This window comes from Mastigoproctus giganteus, chromosome 7, assembly GCF_048544385.1.
Source record: "Mastigoproctus giganteus isolate SK-2022 chromosome 7, ASM4854438v1, whole genome shotgun sequence".
Taxonomy (NCBI): domain Eukaryota; kingdom Metazoa; phylum Arthropoda; class Arachnida; order Uropygi; family Thelyphonidae; genus Mastigoproctus; species Mastigoproctus giganteus.
In genome coordinates, this window is record NC_143581.1 from 94,818,557 (window position 1) to 94,836,874 (window position 18,318).

Genomic DNA, 18,318 nt, shown 5'->3' on the forward strand with positions numbered 1-18,318 from the left:
GTTCCATTCAATTTATCTACATAATCATTATTTTATTCTATATTATTGCTGATTATATGTTTATTTCTAGGGTATGGCAATCTAGACCAACACAAAGCTATCTTAGTCTTTTTAAGTTCTTTTGGCCTTATGGCCAGCTGTATGCTGTTATGAATATGTTTTAATACACTTTCAATACCTGTATAGTACATATTATATCCTTGCTATAGTAATTATATATATATATATATATAGACATATGTTTATTTTTAATGTATTGGGTAGGGGTGCTGACCTGTCAATTGTAATTACCATGGAAAAAATTGAGAATGCCTGCAAGGTAAAAGAGATAACCTGAAATTAAATTGGATTAACATAAAAATAATAATGATAATAACGATGGAAAAGCTAAAAGAGATAACATGAAATTAAATTAGATTAGCATAAAAATAATAATAATAGTAATGATAGTACCTAAAGTAGTGTGTCCTAGGGGCTTTAACTGTTTTCGGCTTTCTTTGGGTCTCTGATGTTGCTCTGCAATCACCACATGCAGCTAATTTCACCGATTCCAGTCCCAAGCACACAGTCAGTTGGCTTTAACCTTACTTTATTCTGTAATATACAGTTACTTTGTTTAAATTTTATACTGTATTTTGTCTTTTTGAATTCAAACTTTCATTCATTTTTCCTTTAACAAGATTTAATTGGCATTATTTTAGCTTTTTAACTCTATTTTATATTTATATACTTATTTTTATTTATGGTTGAATTTTATTCCTTTCTTTTGGTCTCTGTCGGGTCGGCTATGATGTATACGTTTCGCATGTATGCATCATAACAGAAACAGTGACTCTGCTTATTGCGGTGGATTCTACAGTTTTGGCTGCCGAACCTATGAAGCAGTAGTTAAAGCCGAGAAGAATGGAACAAATTATATTAGGAATCAGACTGTTAGATAAGAAGAGAAACACATGGATTAGGCAGTAAGCTCAATTAAAGGACATTCTTATCAAAACTAAAGAACTAAAATGGTCTTGGGCAGGACACATAGCTCGAAGACATTATGACAGATGGACTAAGAAAATAACAGAATGGTACCCAAGTAGAAGAAAACTTGGAGCACAATGACTAAGATGGACAGATAATTCACGAGTTCATAGGTAGTAAATGGATGGACATTGCACAAAACAGAAGGATCTGGAAAGTTGCTGGAGAGGCCTTCATCCTGCAGTGGATTGAAAATAGCTGATGATGATGAAGGGTTGGGGAAGGAACTCAATTTTTTGAATTTTTAAATCTTGTTTAATCTTTGGAATTTTTTAATTCAAAATAAATTGCATTTAAAGCAATAGCCTTTTAATATGTTTGATATAAGGTATTTGAGGCCTCAGAATGAAGAGCACCTAGAGTTCCTGTAAGCATTAAAATAGAGTACGTAAAGCCTACCTGTGAACATCAAAGAAGAGTACGTAAAGCCTACAAACACCATAAGAGAAAAAAAAAAAAAAAAAAAAAAAAGGTAAAGTACAACCATTATCAACCCACTGCAGGATGGAAGCCTCCTCAACAATTCATGCTGAGGGAAATGGACCATAGTCTGCCACGCTGGTCCAGTGCAGGTTGGCAGATTGACCGTATGCAGCAGTCAGGGGCTTGAACTCCGGTCTACTCAAAGAGGGTGTGCTACTGCACTCCCGCGCTTGACCACTCGGCTACGGAGGCCTACCATAAGAGTACCTATGGCCAACAAACACTAAATGAAGAGTTATTGTTTGTAGGGTTTAAGTACATCAATGACTTAGGCCATGTTGCACCATATATATTATGTCTGTACATTGCAGTGTTGCATATGTTCTGTGGTCAATTTGTCTGTTTGTTGGGCAAAAATCCTGACTTTCCAAGAGAAGAAAACTATGCTACCCCCACCTGAGACCAACTATGTCATTGTTAAAAATATCCATAAAATTGCTTGCTTTGCTCGGTTCTTTTCCACCTACTGTGATCAGGATGGTACTTATATCAACTGATACCCATGAAAGCAAATGTTGAGTATCTAGGACCTATGAAAATACCAAAAAATCACTGGTAATAAGCTGTCCTTGTCATCTTGCTACTTCCTATTCTGAAGTGATCTGCATGCTTTCCTACGAAAACTTGATGGACATACTACTATCCAGAAAGAAGTACTAAAATTAAAAATAGATTTCAACAATTTTAAAGGATGCTCGCCATTAAAGGAAAAAAATATATTAACGTGTGTGCGTGCGTGCGTGTGTGCGTGTGCGCGTGTGTGTTTGTGTGCATTGGCTGTCTTTTGTTAAATGTTAATTAGACTGATAGAACAGTAGCAGCCTTTGACAAGTCTGTTTAAAGAAGGTGCTAGAAGTGGTGAGAAAAAGAATATGAACACTTTTTAGAGTTACCAAATTAAAAAAGTATAAGTGATCGCTAGCAAGTTGGATGACTCATGTTCAGTTCCAGTTCAGGATCCAAAAGTTTTGAGTGACTTGAACTCAAGGAATAGACCTTCTTGCAAACTTCTGGTAAAGGTATTCCTAAATAGGCCAAGCAAGCTGATAATTCTAGGCATGTTATCCTCTTTCGTGCAAAATCTTCTTGTGTTTTTCTCTCATCTGGCTTGAGTAAATTGCTTGTTTCTTTTAAAAGTTATGCAGTATTTGAAAATATGAACACCACCCTTCAGTCTACTGTATCTCACAACCATAAGGTCATTACTTTTAAATATGTCAAAGAATCTTATGTGCAAATTTATTTTACCAAGTGTTTTTAAATCTTCAGTTTTGGAAATCGATTACCATAGCAGACTAAATCAAAAGAATGATCCTGACTTAGGCATTTTTACTGACAAGTTTTACAGAGTCTAAAACAAAAGGAGAAGATTCTGTTATTTTGCTTAGTGAGTAAGTTTGTTATGGCTGTGACTACATGGTGTGCAAGTTCATAATAAAAAATTATATTCTTGTAAATACTTGAGCACAAATTTCATCAGTTGGCAGAGCATTATTTTAAAATTTTGGTGGACAATTTTCCAACTTTTACCATCATTAATGATAAAGAAATTTTTGAAGGAATAGATGTTTTGCATTAGTGTGATAACCTACCTGATACTATTATGAAAGAAGAAAGAACTGATGTAGAATTCTCCTTGGTTGGGGAGCTAGCAAGTGCACATGGAGGCTTGAGATATAAAAAATTATCCCAAGTCATGCAAAGCTATTTTCATGGCACCAATCGTTATCAGCTGTGTCTACAGTTAGTTGGAAACACAAATAAGAGATGTCAGCACCTATTAGAAAAATTCCAAAACATTTTGTGCATGAAAGGAATGTATTGTTTGAAGCAGCCTTCAAAAGAGAGTTACATGTGTATCACAAAAAGAGTTCAATCAAATGAAATGAACAAAATTTATCTCATCTAATTATGTATTAGATAGAATTAACTATAAAATTACATAATATTTAATCTTGAACATAATACAACACATGCTTCTCTTAACATAAATACCCTTCAGCTTCAAAAATGTAGTTAAATTCTATGTAATGACAAAACTTTACCACAACTAACACTGAGTTTAATAAATTTGTAAAATGTTTGCTTTATTTTACAATTTCAATTTAATATCACATGCAGCACTGTTGTCTTTGCATAGTTCTAATTACTTCTGTGATAAAACGTTTATTTTCCACATTAGAAGTGATTCTAATTAATTTATTGAATCCAAATTACATTAAAGCCTTATAAATCTTGCATTAAAATATATAGCATTTGTGAAAATTTTATTTCAACTCCAAAGTGCCATGCTTTTTTATCTGTTTTTTTTTTTTAATTATAATTTCGATTAATTAATCATAATATGTAATTTTGTATATACAGTAGGATTTCAAAATAATGGCACCTATGGGGATTCAAAGTGCCGTTATTTCAGTTTTTCTGTTATCTAGAAAATTTTATTTTTAATGTATTTAATGCAGAAATAATGAGGCCAAATAAGAAACAGAGATTAAGAATGCAATTTTTTTAACTGCACATTAAAAAAAAAACATAAACATGTTGATGATCCAATGTTATATTCTGCCATTAATACACTCCTACTTACATCTTGTTCTATTTTATTTATTATGTCACGTTCAGTCTGTGAGGGTAGCACGGTGGTATTGTCACTGTCCTCCCCACACCGGGTGGAAAAGGCCCAGGTTCGAATCCCATTGTGCAAGGAACTTTTATAAGCTTTTTTCACTCTGTGGCTGAGTTAGTGGGTCTCAGATGCAGATAGCAAGGTTTTTCGTCCAGCAAAACAGGCAAATCGAACAGAAAACACACACAGTTTACAGGCTGCGTGTGTACACGTGGGTATGTGAATTAGCATTCCGGGTGACCCTAATGTAAGTTTTGATTATATCAAGTTTTTCTAAGATTTAATGTTGTTCATCTTTTCTTCTCTGTATGAGGTTTATTAACTTCAGGATCCATAGTGAGGGGATTTTAATTTAAAATAAATGTAAAACAGCAGTATAATACATGCTATCAGTATAGAATTCATGTTGAAAATGGCAAATGTAAACAAATGCAGTAATCCTGTGACTTGCCGTTTTCTTTTTTTCGGTACTGTAAGACATCTACGCTCTATGTATACATCCAATCTCAATGTGCCGTTATTTCGACAATCCACTGTATATACTAAGTATATAATAAATCACTATTTTGCAATGTGTCTGCAATTTTTTTTTTTTTTTTTTCCGTACCAATTTTTTGATTCAAACTGTAAATGATACATCATCGAATCTTTTTTTTTTTTTTTTAATTGCTATTTCCAGTACTCTATGTGGACCCTTGCATTTTCATCACACATTTGAACTAGTATGTTCTCAGTTGTCACCAGCAATGCATTTGTGGGGAAAGCAGAAAGAACATGCCTCAGGTGCCAAGCGAATTTGAAGTCAAACATATTTCTGCAATCCATAGAGTGATCTTCCAAAGCAACTAAAGTTATTTCTAAGTTCCTACTTTTCTCTTAGCAGTCTTATTTTTCAAACCATTCTATACTTGAAAAGCCACAAGTTAGAACACAGAAAGGAAGCCCACCTTTCTTTATTTATCCATATAATTCTATTTCACTAACCAACTAACACTTAAACTGCTTGGCCTCCTAGCGGCACTGCTCCTGCCTCCCCATGGCTGGGCCAGAAACCTTGGCAGATAAGTCCTCTTGCCAAGGGCTAAAAGGAGCAAACAAATACAGACCATGTAGACATGGAAAACAAAAACCCAAAAAGGCAGACTGACCGGATGGAGCACCTCTGTCCATCTTTCTTAATTTTCTATTCGTTAAATAGTCAACCTATGAGTAAATTGTCTCCTTTGTCATCTGGAGGGTATTGCAGGATCTCCCAAGATGGTGAAGAGACTGCAATCAGGAGACCTTTTAATAGAAATCATGAATCAAAGACATTCTGAAAAGCTTTTACAACTAACAAACTTTGCTGGAATTCCTCTAAAAATATCATCTAAGGGTGTCATATCTAGTTGGGATTTCTTAAATGTCACCGAGGAGGAAATAACCCAAGAACTGCAGGGACAGAATGTAATTGAAGCAAAAAAAATAATGATTAAAAAAAGATAATCAACTGGCACCTACCAGAAATATTATTCTTACCTTCAATATGCTCAACTTACCCTCCACTGTAAAAGCAGGTTATATATTTTGTCGCCCCCTACATTCCCAACCCTTTAAGATGCTATAAATGCCAAAAGTATGACCATTCTCAAACTTTATGTAGAGGAATTCCTGGCCCCAACTGTAGATCCTCAGACCACATACACTGTGACTGCACAGCTACAAAAAATAACCTGTCCAAATTGCAAAGGTGACCATCCTGCATATTCCAAGACACATGAAAAGTGGAAAACAGAGAAAAAAATAGTAAAATACAAGGTTGAGAACAAAGTCAGTTACCAAGAAGCATGAAAACTAATTGCACCAACTATAAATCAAAATATTACCATGCAAATACTCTAAAAAAATATCAAGCACTTTCCGTTCAAACTGGTGTCACAGTCCCTACTAATAAATTAATTTCTGATTGGGCTAGAAATTTCCTCTCTGAGCTTCAACCAATTGATACAAGCAACAATCCAAGACCACAGAACAAGCAAATAATACTCCTCTGACAATACCAGCGACATCTCCTCCTCCAATGATTGCTACCACATCTTGTATTACAAACTCAAATGCTATGAAAAATATTTAGGACAACCATGCACACAGATGGCACACCTATTCAGGAAGATCCTATTTTAGAAATCCATGCCAAAGAAGAAGAAATGGACACTGGTTGGCCACTTTTCTTAAAAAAAGACAAACAGAAATTGGAATGTCATAAACCAGTCCCCTTTAAAAAGCAGTCAGAATCGGCTTCATCAACTAAAAACAAATGATGGGTTGTATTTTACAATGGAACTGCAGAGGCTTTTGTTGCAATACAGAGGATATCCAAGATCTAATTAATCGATTTTCTCCAGTTGCCCTTTTTCTTCAGGAAACTTACCTAACCTTGCAAATTTCTCCTTCGATAAAGAGCTATTGCCTTTATCGAAGAGATTGAAATACAGCTAATGCTGCCCATGGTGGTGTGGCAATCCTAGTAAATTCAAAGACCCCAACTAAACATATACCACTTAAAACGGAAATAGAAGCTGTTGCTGTTCGTCTAACTCTCCATATTGCAATAACACTTGTCTCAATCTACCTACAGCCAAACCATTTTTACTCTTTAAAAGATCTTGAAGACCTCTTCATACAGATACCTCCACCAATCTGTATATTAGGGTCTTTAATGGGGACCACCCCTTATGGGACACTACTAAATTGGATAGATGGGGTTGACTAATTGAAAGCTTTTTAGAGGAACTAAATCTTAATACTGGTGCACGCACATAGCTGTCAACTGGACACACCTCAGCAATAGATCTCTCAATTCGTTCTCCAGTACTGGTTCCGACCATACAGTGGTAAATAATAAATAATCTCATGAGCAGTGACCACTTCCCAATAGCATGCAACTTCTTGGTAGCACAGACTTCTCTAGCAGAAAATGGAAATTTGCCCAAGCAAACTGGGCAAAATTCCAGTCATCAATTTCAATATCATCAATATCTTTCATACTTTCATGAACTTCATAAAGTTCATCTTTGGTGCTGCCACAGGCATTGCTGATTCCACATTTCTTGAAAGATTTAAGGTTTCTTGAAGGTAGAAGGAGGATTTTATTGATCTCTTTCTTGGGCATAAATGACAAATTCCAGTAAACCATACATAAGGCCTCATTCTGATGTGCTAGGCAAACTCAGTATACACTCTGATCCAAAAAAAAAAGAATAAGAATGTATTATACATTTTCACTATAAAAGAATTTTAGGCAGTTTACAGTGGAAAAAAAGGTCATCTTAGCCCTGAAATTTAGTAAACACGCATACACACACTTTTACACATGCAAATAATTGCATAATCTATATTACATATAACTATGGAAAACTGCTATAACTTCAAAGAATAGCATCTGATATAAATGAAACTCTGTTATTGTCTTTCATTAGGTTGTTCGCTGCTGCTGTTAGTCACTCTTATCAAGATGGCCTTACTTCTTTAACTATTGGTTCCATTATTGAAGTGAAGCTTCTTTAGGCACGCTCCAGGCATATAAAAGGACCAGTACAAAAGTAATGCTCCTAAATTTTTTGCTTTCAAATGTGGCGCTGCAGATCATTTCGCGTCATTGAGTAGTCACTAGAGATCTCTAGGTTCACCGTGGTGAGTGGCACTGTGATCAGTGTCATGAATGTAGCACACATATAGTTCAAAATGGTAGATGTTACAGATACATGTATCAAGCAAAGAGTCGCAATTGAATTTCTTGCCAAGGAAGAAGTGACGCCTATCGAAATCGATATGCATCTCAAAAATGTTTATTTTATTTTATCTGTTTAGTTTATCAAAAATTTCTTTTTATTTTAAATAGCTAAAATAACTTGTATTTTTTAACTATTTAAAATTAATTCAAATGATTGATTATTTAAATTTTGAGATAAGATTGATGAAGATTGGGACCCCACTTATTAGGCAAAGCAATAAATGATAGGTCACGGCAAAAAAATTGTTGATAACTGTATTAAAGTTGTTATACAGAAATAAACTTATTTGTTGTTAGAGAACCATTAAGTATATTTTTAACAAATAATGCTTCTTAGTTACTCCATAACTTTATTAGTTTATTTTTTTATTTTATTACTATATATGCATTGTGATTTTTGAGAAGAAAAACTTCCCATTGCACATTGTTCATACCTATCATATTTTTTGTGAAATCTTGTTTCAGATGAAGGACAATTTTATGTTGAAGAAGCAGGTACAGACTTAACAGATTTTGTAAGTTCATAAAATTGGTACTTTTTTGTAATTCTTGTTCATTTGTCAAGTACAAAGGGCATTGCAAATTGCACATCAGAATTTGTTATACGGTATTGGACCCGTTCTTGAATATGTTTGTTTGCGATATTGTCCTTTAGTTTTGCATCTACAAATATAAATCGTATCATTTAACAAAATCTCAACCAAAAAAATAGGTTAAGATATTAACCAGAATTTACTAAGTTAAATTTTAAATACAAAATTAGGAAATTTATGTGTTTTCACAAATTATATTGTAAACCAAGATATTATAAGCACAGAGATAACATTTGAATAATGTAATTTATATGTCCTTATGCCTTTCATCTCAGAAAGGTTAAAAGTGCCATCAGAATTAATTTTTTTTAACCCTTTTAAAGCCTTATACACTTGAATTAGGTTACTGCATAGATATTGAATCCTTTTTTTTTTTTTTTCTTAGTAAGGATATCCCTTTGTACTCCCAACTAATCTTGTTGTTCCTCTCTTCACACTTTCCAACAGGCGACTCCGTAGCCAGGTGGGCCGGAGCAGCAGTGCGTAGCACACGCTTCTTGATTAGACCGGGGTTCGAGCCCGTCACCACCAAATACAGAGGATGCGGAAAGGTCAGGGAATGACCACCGCATATCCGGGAGCAATATGGCCTTAGTTGCTAATGCTCCTAAAAAACAAATAACAAACAAACAAACTTTCCAACAGATCCGTATTCTTCATAAAATGTTGTTTCCAAACTTGTATACAGTTTTCCATATGAGCTCTGACCATTTCCTTATACAATGGCATAATCACTCTTTGTCCGTTCTGGCAAAATTCTTGTATATCATTCACAGAACCCATGGGCCTATCACTGACCCCCTATGGAACTCTGCTTGTCATCCTTGAACTCAGGGGAGGTCCCCACGGACTGCAGATGTGCAAATGTATCCCCAATTAACAAAGGGGGATCGAAGGGTGACACCAATAATAATAGACCAGTTAGTTTAACTTCTGTTCTGGGTAATAAAGATGCATTGCAGGATCATCTAGATAAGACTACAGCAATAATTCAGACACAGCATGGGATTGGTAAGGAAAAGTCTTCTCTGACAAATTTGATTGGATACTATGATGTATCCAACTTACTTAGGGTGGTTACAAAGGAACTGGATGCAAAAAATAATTTTGATATATACTCTTGGAATTCAGGAAAGCCTTTGACGTGGAAGACTACCAGGCAGATTGGAGCAGAATGATATTAAGGGTAAGTTGCTACAATGGATAAAAGGGTGGTTGAGTTGGAGAAAACAGAGGGTGGTAATCAATGGACACTGCTCTTTGTGGACTAATGTTATTAGTGGAGTTCCACGGGGTTTGGTGTTGGGCCCACTGTTGTTTTGTATATTTATCAGTGATATTGATGAAGGTATATCCAGCTTAGTGTCGAAGTTTGCAGATGATACAAAGGTTGGCAGGGTTGTTAAAGACAGTAATGGCAGTGTGCTACTGCAACAAGATCTAGAAAATTTGGGCAGATGGGCTAAGAAGTGGCAACTGAAGTTTAACATTGACAATTGCAAAGTACTGCATATGGGTAGAAGCAACCCCAGGGGAACGTACCAACTGTGTGGTACTACATTCAAGTTGGTAGAAAATGAAAAAGATCTGTGAGTAATTGTGCAGTCAGATATGAAGTTTTCTGAGCAATGCAGACAGGCTGCAAGAGCAGGTCATGGGATTTTATCAATGATATACAGGAATTTTTCTAGCAGGGAAAAGGTGATTATCCCTTTGTATAAGGCAGTGGTCAGGCCACGCCTTGAGTACTGTGTACAGGTCTGGAGGCCTCATTTTAGGAAGGATGTAGATTTGCTTGAGCATGTACAGAGACGGGCAACAAGATTGGTGAGGGGAATAATAGTAGTAGTAGTATTGGCATGTTATGCAAGAAAGCAAGTGTATGAGCTTATGCAGCATCAGCCAAAAAAAAAAAAAAAATCATCACACCATTCCCTCCAAATGCCTGTCCAGTTCCTCCTTAAATTTATTCAACCTATCAACTTCCACAATGACAGATGGAAGTTTGTTCCAGCAGTTAACCACCCGCTGGCTAAAGGCAAATTTCCGCACATCTATTCTACATCTGTCTTTTCTTAATTTGAATTTATGCCCCCTTAAGTGGAAGGATCCCATCAGAATTCAGTGTGCTCAACCCATTCAATGCCTTATATACCTCAATCAGATCACCACGCAGCTGCCTAGTCTCCAGCCACTGCAATTTGCAGAACTTAAGCCTCTCTCTCTCTCTCTCTCTCTCTCTCTCTCTCTTGGTAAGAGGATCCCTTCATTCCCCTCACCAATCTTGTTGCCCTTCTCTGTACACGCTCAGGTAAATCTACATCCTTCCTAAAATGAGGCCTCCAGACCTGTACGCAGTACTCAAGGCGTGGCCTGACCATTGCCTTATACAGAGGGATAATCACCTCCTTTTCCCTGCTAGCAAAATTCCTATATATCATTGACAAAACCCCATGACCTGCCCTGGCAGCCTGTCTGCATTGCTCAGAAAACTTCATATCTGACTGCACAATTACTCCCAGGTCTTTTTCATTTTCTACCACCTTAAATGTAGTACCACACAGTTGGTACGTTTCTCTGGGGTTACTTCTACCCATATGCAGTACTTTGCATTTGTCAAGGTTAAACTTCAGTTGCCACTTCTTAGCCCATCTGCCCTAATTATCTAGATGCTGTTGCAGTAGCACACTGCCATTACTGTCATTAACAACCCTGCCAACCTTTGTATCATCTGCAAACTTCGACATTAAGCCTGATATACCTTCATCAATATCATTGATAAATATACAAAACAACAGTGGACCTAACACCGAACCCTGTGGGACTCCACTAATAACATTAGTCTACGAAGAGCAGCACCCATTGATTACCACCCTCTGTCTTCTCCCACTTAACCATCCTTTTATCCATTGTAGCAACTTACCCTTAATACCATTCTGCTCCAATTTGTACAATAGTCTTCCATGCGCAACAGTGTCAAAAGCTTTCCTGAAATCCAAATATATGATAGCAAAATTATTTTTTGCATCCAGTTCCTTTGTAACTACAATGGAGTCCCTCTAGTCCGAACTAATTGGGACCGAACCCTGTTCGGATTAGCAGAATTTCGGATTAGCCAAATAACGTGCCCCAGGTTTTAAAATGAATAAGGAGCGAGTGACGTTGATAGCTTGAAGTAATGCTTCAGGAAATCACAAGCTACCTTTGATGATGATCGTTAAATCAGCTAAGCCGGAGCTTTTAAAAATATGAACATTAACAATCTTCAAGTTCATTACAAAAGTCAAAAAAAAGCTTGGATGAACGGACATCTTTTCACTGAGGGGTTTCATAATCAATTTGTCTCAGCAGTGAAGCGTTTCAGCAATGAAAATGATTTGCCACCTCGTGCCATTCTCCTCATAGACAATGCGCCGTCCCACCCAGATGTTTCCGAGTTGACATCAGGGGATATAAAGGCAGCTTTCTAACTGCCTAATGTAACACCGTTATTACAGCCCATGGACTGGGGGGGGGGGGGTGTTAAAGTCTATCAAGCTTGCATACAGACAGAAATATCTTAGGTCCTTGATAGAAGATAACACCAATTCACTTTCTTTACATGAGAAATGAAACAAGTGAACTTAAAAGATGTTCTATATTGGGTTGCTGAGTCCTGGGAGAGTTGAAGCGGTGGCGAAACAGAGCATCGTTACTTCAAAAGAAATTAACAGAGTTTGTTACCTCTGAAAAATGGCTTTTGTTCCTGTTTTGGTGCGTAAGTATTGATCTGTAGTTTTAATAGGCATGTCAAACACTGATTTATTAATTTTGTATTAGTACAGTGCTACAATAAAACACAATACAATTTTTGGTAAAATACAATTTTTTTGTGGAATTCTAAATGTCTTTGTACCATTAATTCCATTTAAATTTAACGTATATTTTGCGAACTAAAAAATTTCCTCTCCACTGACTGAAACATGTTCGGATTAGGCGGACGTTCGGATTAGCAGGATTCGGATCAGTGGGAGTCCACTGTACATCATAATATCCTATCAAATTTGTCAGACAAAACTTTCCCTTAACAAACCCATGCTGTGTCTGAATTATTTCTGCAGTCTTGTCTAGATGATCCTGCAATGCATCTTTAACCAGTGACTTCATTATTTTACCCGGAACAGAAGTTAAACTAACTGGTCTGTAATTACTCGTGTCACCCTGCGATCCCCCTTTGTGAATTGGGGATACATTTGCACATCTCCAGTCCGTGGGAACCTCCCCTGAGTCCAAGGATACTCTCATAATTATGGCTAAGGGTTTGCTTAGTTGCTTTGCCGCCTCCTTTAATATAACTGGATAGATCCCATCCACCCCAGGTGCTTTTTCTTAAGTTTAACTTCAACAGTTTCTCTTCCAATTTGCTCTCAGTTGTTAGAAAATCATTAAGTATCCTGCTACAATTTGATAACCTTCTGCCATTTTCAAACCTTAATAATTCCTCATGTGTGAATGTAAATGCAAAATACTCATTCAGTTTGTTTGCTATCTGAGCAGGATCATCAACAGTCGAACCATCGATGTCAAGTGGACCAATCAAATTCATCCCCTTCCTTTTAGAGTTTATATAAGTAAAGAAATCCTTGCTGCTTTTCTTAGCATCTTTTGCCAAGGATTTCTCATAATCTGCCTTCGCCTGCCCAACTTCCTTTGTCACCTGATTACAGACTAGCTTATATCTGCCATAGGCTTCTTAGTCACTTGATAATTTATATGCATCCCATGCATTTTTCTTCTCTATTACAAGTCTCATTAGTTCATTAGATAACCATTTAGGCCTAAACCTTGAACAATATTTCTTAATAGGTATGAAACTTTTAGTAGCTTCAACGATTAATTCCTTGAACGCTTCTGACTTAGAATTTACTGTTGGTAACATTGTGAGTTGATCCCACTGTACAGACTTTAAAATCTGTCGGAGAGCACTGTACTCACCTTTGCGGAAGCAAAAACCCTTTCCTTTGCCCCTGATGGTAATTAAATCTTTAAGTAAATCCCACATCAGTACACTGTGATCACTGCCAACTAGTGGTTCCTTTATCTGCAAATTCTTAATACACGAATGATCACTGCTGATAACCAGATCAAGAGTATTGCTTTCTCTGGTTGCCTCTCGAACATGCTGCTGCAGAAAATAATCATCCAATAAATCCACAAGTGACTAGTGTGTGAGCGACCAACCCACAAGTTCCAGTCAATATCTGGGAAGTTAAAATCCCCCATTTATAAGACATTCCGATTTACTAGCCCACTCTATTTCTCTATACAATTGTTCATTGCACTCATTCAAGTCATTAGGCCTATAACACACTCCTACTCTTATTTTTGCTTTCGCAGTGCTTATGTCACACCAAACTGACTCAACAGTGCACTGTTCATCTATATCAACTGGATGCACTTCTTTTGATTTTATGTTTTTCTTAATTAACAGCATAACACCACCTCCCTTTCTATCCTGTCTATCCTTATTGTACTCCCCAAATTCCAGTTCAGCATTCCTTATATCTGTGTGACACCACGTCTCTGCTATCCCAACAATATCCGCCTTTGATGTCTTGACCAACACTTCAAATTCATCAAATTTATTTACTATACTTCTAGCATTGGTATACATGCAAGCATACATGCTCCTACTCCTATTCTTAGTTACCCTAACACATCCCATATACCCACCTATTTTAGGATGACTGCCATCCGTCCCTGAAATCCCCAACACCCCACGCTCCAGGTCGCTACTTATTCTAATAGAAGTTGTGCAAGAATCACCTTCACCTCTGCCTACAGCTACTGTTAAACTATTAGTCCTTGTATCTCCCCAAGCTATCAGTTTTCCGACCCACCTAACACTTCCTCGATAGCATCAACAAATATTCTTGCACCCTTTCTATTTAAGTGTATCCCATCCCTATAGAAGCAGTCTCTCCTGTTAACAAGTACAGTCCAGGCTGAAAAAAATTCTACCCCTTGAGCCTTGCACATTCTTTCCAGGGCTGAATTGATCGACAAAGCTCTCATCATATACTCCCTTCTATCGTGTCTGGGCAGAATTGCAGACACTTTCAAATTCAACCCTAATTCTCGGCTTTTGTTCAACAGTGACTTGTACTTTTTAAGTAATTCTGCCGGTCTCCTACTCCTAATATCATTAGTACCAACGTGTACAACTATATCACCTTTTGTGCCCTTAAAAGATGATGTCCGCTCTACAACGTCATCAACCTTTGCCCCTGGCAGACATACCCTGGTCCTGTTCCACCTATCCTTTTTACAAAGCTTGTTTCCCATTTCCCTGACAATAGAGTCACCAACAACTACTAGTTCATGTGGGACCATCGCATTCTGCCTTGGGGGTTGCCGCTGTGTTGCATGATCACCAAGTGCAAGCTCTGCCGTTGATGTGGGCAGCTGAGAGCCTAATGGGCCTCTCAATTTAGATCTTCCTTCAAACTCTCATATAGGCCCATAACAACGCTGAGTTGTCGCCTGATTTCCTTTCATTCCTTACATCGCGCGCACACAAAGACATCCCCCATGGCAATATCATGTTCCGTCCCAGATAGTTCGGCAAACATTTCACAAGTTGCACATTTTTTTTTAGGCTGTGATGCGTTGGAGAATTGCCCCCCTCAGTTCTCCCCTGAGTCACAGAACTCCTGCCACTTCGTGCCCGTTGCTTTGCTGCTCTAGTTTGGGGCATGATATTTTAAATTAATAAGGTCAATAAATTAAATTAAATTAAATGTCAATACTACGCTATCTAATAGAAACAGTGAAGCGTATTACTGTATCTATAATTATACGTTAGAGCTACCTAACTACCTCAATTAAAAATTTGAATTCCCTATCACTATATACAAAAACAATGCCTGCAATATTCGAATGAGATAACGGTTTTATAAAGTATTACGTATATCTACAAAAACTGTTTATACAAATTAAAATAAAAATAACCAGCGTAACTATAACTATAAGACTACGTATTAAGTACAATATAAAATAACAACTATGTAAATAAAAAGGCAAACACTTATCGTTTTTTCGGAGCCTGTAACTGACAGCTGTAATTTTTAAAGAGAGTCAGCGCCCTCTCCAAGAGTGGCTTAAGTTCTGCACATTGCAGCAGCTAGAGACTAGGCACTTGTGAGGTGATCTGATTGAGGTGTATAAGGCCTTGAATGGGTTGGGCAAGCTGAATTCTGATGGCATTCTTCCACTTGCTCAGATTATGAATCTAAGGGAGCATAAATTCAAATTGAGGAAAGAAAGTTGTAGAATTGATGTACAGAAATTTTCTTTTAGCCAGCGGGTGGTTAATTACTGGAAGGAACAAATTTCCATCTGTTGTTATGGAAGTTGATAACTTAAATAAATTCAAGGAGGAACTGGACAAACATTTAGAGAGAATGGTTGTGTGAATTTTTTTTTTTTTTTTTTTGGGTAAGGCTACATAAGCTCATACACTTGCTTTCTTGCATCACATACCTCTATTACTATTACTATAACCACTCTTTGTCTCCTACTACATAACTAATTCTTCATCCATAGCTGTAACTTTCCTCTAATGCTATACTTTCCAATTTAAATGAATTTTTTTTCCAGTTTATAGAATGATCATAAATAAGGTGCAGTAAGGGCTTTCTGAAATATATGTATACGATGTCAAAATTATTATTTGCAACCAGTACCTTTGTAACAATACATTCTTCACATTGTTGAGCGGCGCCTGCATAGCCAGGTGGGCAGGAGCGGCAGTGTGTAGCACACGCATCTTGATTATACTGGGGTTCGAGCCCGTGACCACCAAATACGGAGGATGCGGAAAGGTCAGAGAATGACCACCACATATCCCCGGAGCAATATGGCCTTAGTTGCTAATGCTCCTAAGAAAACCCAACCCAACATTGTTGAGATGATATCCCATTAACAAGTCCATGCTGTGAATGCATTATAGCTGCACTCTTATCAAGATGACCTTACTTCTTTAACTATTGGTTCCATTATTGAAGTGAAGCTTCTTTAGACACGCTCCAGGCAGTTTTCACATGGGAGTAACTTGCGTCCAAGAATTGACAAAAATTGGCATGCAATGACGTACAGCATGCGTAGCAGAAGCATGATGCAATCAATACCCCTACAATGCGACCACTGTGTAACTCACATGCATGCCACATTTACGTTTAAATCACTATATCTCAGCTTCTATCGGTCCAATTATAAAAATTTAAAAACCAAAATATTTCTTTTGTTATTCTCTACTGCATTTCATAAAACATTTCGACAGAAAAAAAATTATAATTCAACATGCCGAAGACTAATAGTGATATAGAGCACTGCTTCTGTTGGAATGAGCAGAAGCCTGGAAAACAAGATGCAGGATATTTCAGACACTGCTGTGACTCATTGCGGTACAAGTAAACACATGGGTTGTGTTAGGGTAGCTAAGGAAAACAACAGGTGCATGTATACTTGCGTGTACACCAATGCTAGGAGTTTGGTTGATGAATTTGATATATTGCTCAAAGCATCAAAGGCGGATATTGTTTGGATATCAGTGACGTGGTGCCACACAGATATAAGGAATGCAGAACTGGAATTTGGGAAGTACAACACTACAGACAGGATAGGAAGGGAGGAGGCGTTATGCTATTAGTTAAGAAACACATAAAATCCAAGGAAGTGAAGCCAGTCGACATCGCTGGACAGTGCAATGTCGAGTCACTTTGGCGTGACATAAGCATTGGGAGATCAAAATTGAGAGTAGGAGTGTGCTATAGGCCTAATGACTCCGATGAGTATAATAAGAAACTGTACAGGGAAATATAGTGGGCCAGTAAATCAGAGAGTCCTATAATGGGGGATTTTAATTTCCCAGATATAGACTGGAATTTGTGGGTTGGTCACTCACACACTAGCAAGGCTTTTGTGGATTTATTGGATGATTGTTTTCTACATCAGCATGTTCGGGAGGCAACTAGAGGGAGTAATACTCTTGATTTGATTATCAGTAGTGATTCTTCATGCATTAAGAATCTGCAGATAGAGGAACCACTAAGTGGCAGTAATCACAGTGTACTGAAGTGGGATTTACTCAAAGAGGTAACGATATTATGTAAAGGGAAGGGTTATTGCTTTCGTAAAGGCGACTACGATGGTCTCATACAGTATTTAAATTCTATCCAATGGGACCAACTGATGATATTACCAACATCAAATTCAAAATGGGAAGTATTCAAAGAACTTATCTTGGAAGCTACTAGACTTTATATACCAACTAAGAAATATTGTTCAAGGTTTAGGCCTAAATGGATGTCAGATGAACTAATGAGACATATGGCAGAGAAGAAAAATGCATGGGATACATATAAATTAACAGGTGACACAGAAACCTATGATAGATATAAGTTGATCTGCAAGCAAGTTACAAAGGAAGTTAGGTAATCGAAGGCAGATTACGAGAAATCTTTGGCAAGAGATGCAAAGAAAAACAGCAAAGAGTTCTTTACTTATGTAAACTGTAGAAGGAAGGGGATGAATCAGATTGGTCCACTTGATATCGATAGTTCAACTGTTGATGATCCTGCTCAGGTAGCTAACAAACTAAATGAATATTTTGCATCGACATTCACACATGAGGACTTATTCAGTGAGGAGAATGCCAGAGGTGTATTCAAATGTGGTAGTAAGTTAGATAATCTTGTAATAACTGATAAAGTAGTGGACAAATTGTTGAAAATAAACACAAGAAAGGCACCTTTGGTGGATGGTGTCTATCCAGT

The 18,318-nt window shown here is 37.1% G+C and overlaps 1 protein-coding gene across 5 annotated transcripts in view; it reads left to right on the forward strand.

The window, feature by feature from the left end:
- LOC150083087 (sorting nexin-14-like) overlaps nucleotides 1–18,318 on the forward strand; it is an 842,525-nt gene that overhangs the window by 467,144 nt on the left and 357,063 nt on the right. For all 5 annotated transcript variants that reach the window (XM_090377020.1, XM_090377024.1, XM_090377023.1 and 2 more), the window contains one exon: nucleotides 8,376–8,425. In XM_090377020.1, the coding sequence (XP_090233146.1) occupies nucleotides 8,376–8,425 (50 nt within the window). The remainder of the gene's footprint in view (nucleotides 1–8,375; nucleotides 8,426–18,318) is intronic.